This window comes from Seriola lalandi, unplaced genomic scaffold (genome assembly GCF_002814215.2).
Source record: "Seriola lalandi dorsalis isolate HSWRI2012SDOR001 ecotype SW California unplaced genomic scaffold, Sedor1 jcf7180002054575, whole genome shotgun sequence".
Lineage (NCBI taxonomy): Eukaryota > Metazoa > Chordata > Actinopteri > Carangiformes > Carangidae > Seriola > Seriola lalandi.
Window position 1 is genome coordinate 104,259 of NW_019525128.1, and position 5,009 is coordinate 109,267.

The following is a 5,009-nucleotide window of genomic DNA, read 5'->3' on the forward strand; positions in this document are numbered from 1 at the left end:
CATGCTATCACTCTTACTCTGTCACTCTGTCTCTCCCACTCTCACTCCCTCACTCTGCCTCTGACACTCTGTCACTGTCACTTGCTGACACTTGCTGTCTCTGTTTCTTCAGACGGTGGATGCCAAGAAACTGGAGAAGGCCGAGGCGAAGCTGAAGGCTAAACACGAACGCAGGAACGAGAAGGACTCCCAGAAAGCCTCCACCCCACTGTCAGTGCAAGCCTGTCCTCACCTGTTCACACCTGTTCACACCTGTCCTCAGCTGTTCACACCTGTCATCAGCTGTTCACACCTGTTCACACCTGTCCTCACCTGTTCACACCTGTTCACACCTGTTCACACCTGTCCTCACCTGTTCACACCTGTCCTCAGCTGTTCACACCTGTTCTCCCCTTTTCACACCTGTCCTCACCTGTTCACACCTGTTCTCCCCTGTTCACACCTGTCCTCACCTGTTCACACCTGTTCTCCCCTGTTCACACCTGTCCTCAGCTGTTCACACCTGTCCTCAGCTGTTCTCACCTGTCCTCACTTGTCCACAACTATCCCTCAGCTGTTCACACGTGTCCACACCTGTCCTCACCTGTACACAACTGTCCTACCTTTCACACCTGTCTCACTGTCCACACCTATCCACAACAATCCTTTACCTGTTTTCACCTGTTCCCACCCATTCACACCTGTCCACATCTGTCCTCACCTGTATTCACCTCTTCCTCTGTTGTCCCTCACAGAGTCCTTGAGGAGGCATCTGCCAGTCAGGCCAGCAGTAAGAAAGACAACCGAGTCGACCAATCAGGGAAGAACCGCAGCTACGACATTCGCATCGAGAACTTTGACGTTTCATTTGGAGAAAGGTGAGCGGAGGGAGGAGATACTTCAGAGATACTTCATCAGAATAAAAGAATTTGTTTGTTGTTCCCATTTCACGACAGGTGAATAGAGGTGAGTACAGGTGTAGACAGATTGCTGTAGCAGCACACGGGGAGCGTTACAGCTTATTGATCTTACAAGGAACAGGATGATTGATTTGTTGTTTGGGACACCACTGATCTGTTCATTCATCAATGACCATGTTTGAAAAGGGAATCGTGACTCTGGTCAACAACCAGTTTAAACAGTTTGTTAAATGAGTCGATTGGGAGCTGAGAGGTCACAGGTCCGGTCCCTGGATCGTCAGGACTTCCAGCCTGTGGTTGTTCTGTTCTGAGAAACAATCCACAGCCGGTTCATACAAGACTCGCCTGGTGAACAGGTGTGAAATCAGACATTCACCTGTAACTTTCCTTCACCTGAAGATTTGTTTTTCTACTTACACTCATGTTTTTCATCATCTTAGCATGATTCACTTAATGTCATCAGGTTGTCATGTGACCCAACTGAAACTCTTGTTCCTGCTTCAGACTGTTCACCACGTGTCTGTTCATTTCAGAGGAATAATCTTCAACAAACATGTTGGGCAGAAATACTCTGATGGTTTAAAACATGATTATTGTGATTATTTCCATCTTGAATATATGTCTATCTCCAGGTGTCTGCTGCAGGGGGCGGAGCTCTCTCTGGCGTCGGGTCGGCGGTACGGTCTGATTGGTCGTAATGGTCTAGGGAAGACGACGCTGCTGAAGATGTTGGCAAGTCGAAACCTCCGTGTCCCGGCTCACATCTCCATCCTCCACGTGGAGCAGGAAGTGGCGGGAGACGAAACAGCGGCACTGCAGAGCGTCCTGCAGAGCGACACTCTGAGGGAGGACCTTCTGGACGAGGAGAAGAGGCTGAACGCTCGCATTGCCAATGGAACGTAAGTAATGTTGGAGGAGCAGCAGATAGATTTAGTCCTGAGACCAAACCCAAGATGGTTTTACTCATTTTTAGCAATCACAGTCTATAATTGAGTGAAACTGAGGGAACACTGTCTTCAATGCAGGATTTAAGGACGATTCTAGTTTATTCCTCTGTTCTTATTCAGTCCTTTACTCCATTTTTGATTATAACCAGTAAAACAGAGTTGCTTTAAAAACCAGAGATTCAGCAACGCTCTTTAGTGACACAGGACAGGACGTCTCCAGCAGCTGGGAGCTGAGCTGTCTAACATTTCCTCAGCTCGTTTCTCTGATAACTTCAGATCCAGACGTCCGACGACTAAAATCCTTCATCTGGTTCAAATATAGAGCTGAAAACCACCAAAACTAGAACCTTAAAACTAGATAAAAGTCAATGTTGAGCTTCTGTCAGACAAACACACTGACACATGATCATAGAGGATATGATGTCATTGACAGACGACCAATGAAATGGAGCGTTGCCAGGATTAAAATCACAGATTTCTGTAGTTTGTTGTTTTTAGACATTTTAATGTGGAAAAGTTACAGATTATAACTTAAATATCAGAGATGTATGAACACGTGGAAAGTGAACTTTACATGTGGACAAAGACACCCAGCGGGTGGAGTTTTGTCAGTCAGACTGTGACTCTGCTGTACTCTTGTCTTATTTCAGTGCTGACGGGCTGGAGAGCGTTCGACTGTCAGAGATCTACGGCAAGCTGGAGGAGATCGAAGCCGACAAAGCTCCCGCCCGGTAACTATGGCGACCAAACACTGTTTACATCCACATCAGCACAGTGAAGAGTGAGGCTGAACGACAGAACAGATCCATCCATGTGTCCAGGTCCAGGTTCTAATAATGAAATGAGAACATTATTTCAGTTGACCGGTGGAAGACTAGCAGTGGTGGAACTGATCTGTGTGAAGGTTAACTGACAGAGACACAGGTCACATCACTTTCCTGTTGATTTGTGGGCCGCTGTAGAACATACCACTTCCTGTACACAGTCAGTGTGAAGTCTGGTCCTAGACCCTGTGGGGACCCTTTGACAGGCAGCTGGGGTCAACTGATCTTAGTCCAGTCCAGATGTTAAATCACAGACCTGCTACAGTCTGGTACAACAGCTGGCCATGAACTGGTTTTGACTGAATGCCTGTCTCATCCAATCAGAGCCTCCGTCATCCTGGCTGGTCTTGGATTCTCTCCCAGAATGCAACAGCAGGCCACAAAGTGAGTCACCTGTCTCGAACATAAACACACATTTTCATGTCATTATAAACGACTAGACAACAGCATGTTTGTGTGTGTGCAGGGAGTTTTCAGGAGGATGGAGGATGAGACTGGCGTTGGCCAGAGCACTGTTCGCTCGGTGAGTCCTGATCTTCACATCTGAATAGTGATCAATAATGGTATTCACACAACTGTCTCACTGACTGTGCTTTGTTTTCAGGCCGGACCTGCTGCTGCTGGACGGTAAGTAACTTGACTTCACCACATGTTGAAGTGTCCTCGGGCAAGATACTGAACCCCACATTGCCCCTGATGGCTGTTCCATCAGTGTGTGACTGTGCGTATGAGTGTGATGTATGAATGTGTGTGAAAGGGTGAATGTGGCAATTACTGTAAAGTGCTTTGAGTGGTCAGTAAGACTAGAGAAGTGCTGTATAAGTGCAAATCCATTTACCATAGAAAGATATTTTATTTATCTCCTATGGAATTCATGTGTAGTAGTGTAATGTAGTAAGAGGAGTACAAATTCAACTAGCAGTTGGATTAGTATTAAGAGTACTAGAAGTGGTAGTGTAGAAGTATTACAAACAGTATGAGTATCATTAGTAGGAGTAGTGTTAACAGTGTGTATGTGAGAAATAGTATATGAGTAGTAGTAGTCAGATCATGAAAAGAAGGAGAACAAGTATTAAGAGTAGGATTAACAGTGTTGTAGTAGTAGTATTAGTATAGGTATAAGTAGTATTAATAGGAGTACTAATAGGAGTTGCAGTAATAGTATAGCAGCAGGAGCAGTATTGGTTGTAGTATTGTGATGGTAGTTGTTGGAGTAGCAGTACTGTTGTAAAGGTCTGTATTCCTGCTGTGATTTTGTTTCAGAGCCGACCAACATGTTGGATGTCAGAGCCATCCTGTGGTTAGAGAACTACCTGCAGGTCTGAACTATGACTCACTTTGACATTAGCATTCCTCATTGGAAACACTGGCAACTGTTAGCCACAAGCTAACAAGTGACAATTACTAAAGTCCTGTACCTCCTCCCATAGACATGGCAGTCCACCATCTTGGTCGTCTCTCACGACAGAAACTTCCTGAATGCTGTGGTAACAGACATCATCCACCTGCACTCCCAGAGCCTCGACAGTTACCGCGGCGACTACGAAAACTTTATTAAAACCAAAGAAGACAGACTGAAGAACCAGCAGAGAGAGTACGATGCCCAGCTGCAGTACAGACAACACATACAGGTACTACTGCTGCTGTACAGACAACACATACAGGTACTACTGCTGCAGTACAGACAACACGGACAGGTACTACTGCTGCAGTACAGACAACACATACAGGTACTACTGCTGCTGTACAGATAACAGGTACAGGTACTACTGCTGCAGTACAGACGACACATACAGGTACTACTGCTGCAGTACAGACAACAGGTACAGGTACTACTGCTGCAATACAGATAACAGGTACAGGTACTACTGCTGCAATACAGATAACAGGTACAGGTACTACTGCTGCAGTACAGACAACACATACAGGTACTACTGCTGCTGTACAGACAACACATACAGGTACTACTGCTGCTGTACAGACAACACATACAGGTACTACTGCTGCTGTACAGACAACAGGTACAGGTACTACTGCTGCTGTACAGACAACACATACAGGTACTACTGCTGCAGTACAGAAACATACAGGTACTACTGCTGCAGTACAGACAACACATACAGGTACTACTGCTGCAGTACAGACAACACATACAGGTACTACTGCTTTGTCAGTTTTCTGATTAGTAGATACAGTGGATGAAGGTCACATCATGATGTTGTTTTCCCATGATGCACTGCTTGTGTTTCAGGTGTTCATCGACAGGTTTCGGTACAACGCCAACAGAGCAGCTCAGGTCCAGAGCAAACTGAAGCTGCTGGAGAGACTGTGAGTCCTGG

The 5,009-nt window shown here is 45.9% G+C and overlaps 1 protein-coding gene across 1 annotated transcript in view; it reads left to right on the forward strand.

Annotated features, from left to right (window-relative positions):
- Positions 1–5,009, forward strand: part of abcf3 (ATP-binding cassette, sub-family F (GCN20), member 3) — a 12,577-nt gene that overhangs the window by 3,915 nt on the left and 3,653 nt on the right. Inside the window, exons 6-14 of the mRNA XM_023417535.2 lie at positions 735–857; positions 1,532–1,798; positions 2,497–2,577; positions 2,995–3,054; positions 3,137–3,193; positions 3,275–3,297; positions 3,934–3,989; positions 4,101–4,301; positions 4,922–4,998. Of these exons, the coding sequence (XP_023273303.1) occupies positions 735–857; positions 1,532–1,798; positions 2,497–2,577; positions 2,995–3,054; positions 3,137–3,193; positions 3,275–3,297; positions 3,934–3,989; positions 4,101–4,301; positions 4,922–4,998 (945 nt within the window). The remainder of the gene's footprint in view (positions 1–734; positions 858–1,531; positions 1,799–2,496; positions 2,578–2,994; positions 3,055–3,136; positions 3,194–3,274; positions 3,298–3,933; positions 3,990–4,100; positions 4,302–4,921; positions 4,999–5,009) is intronic.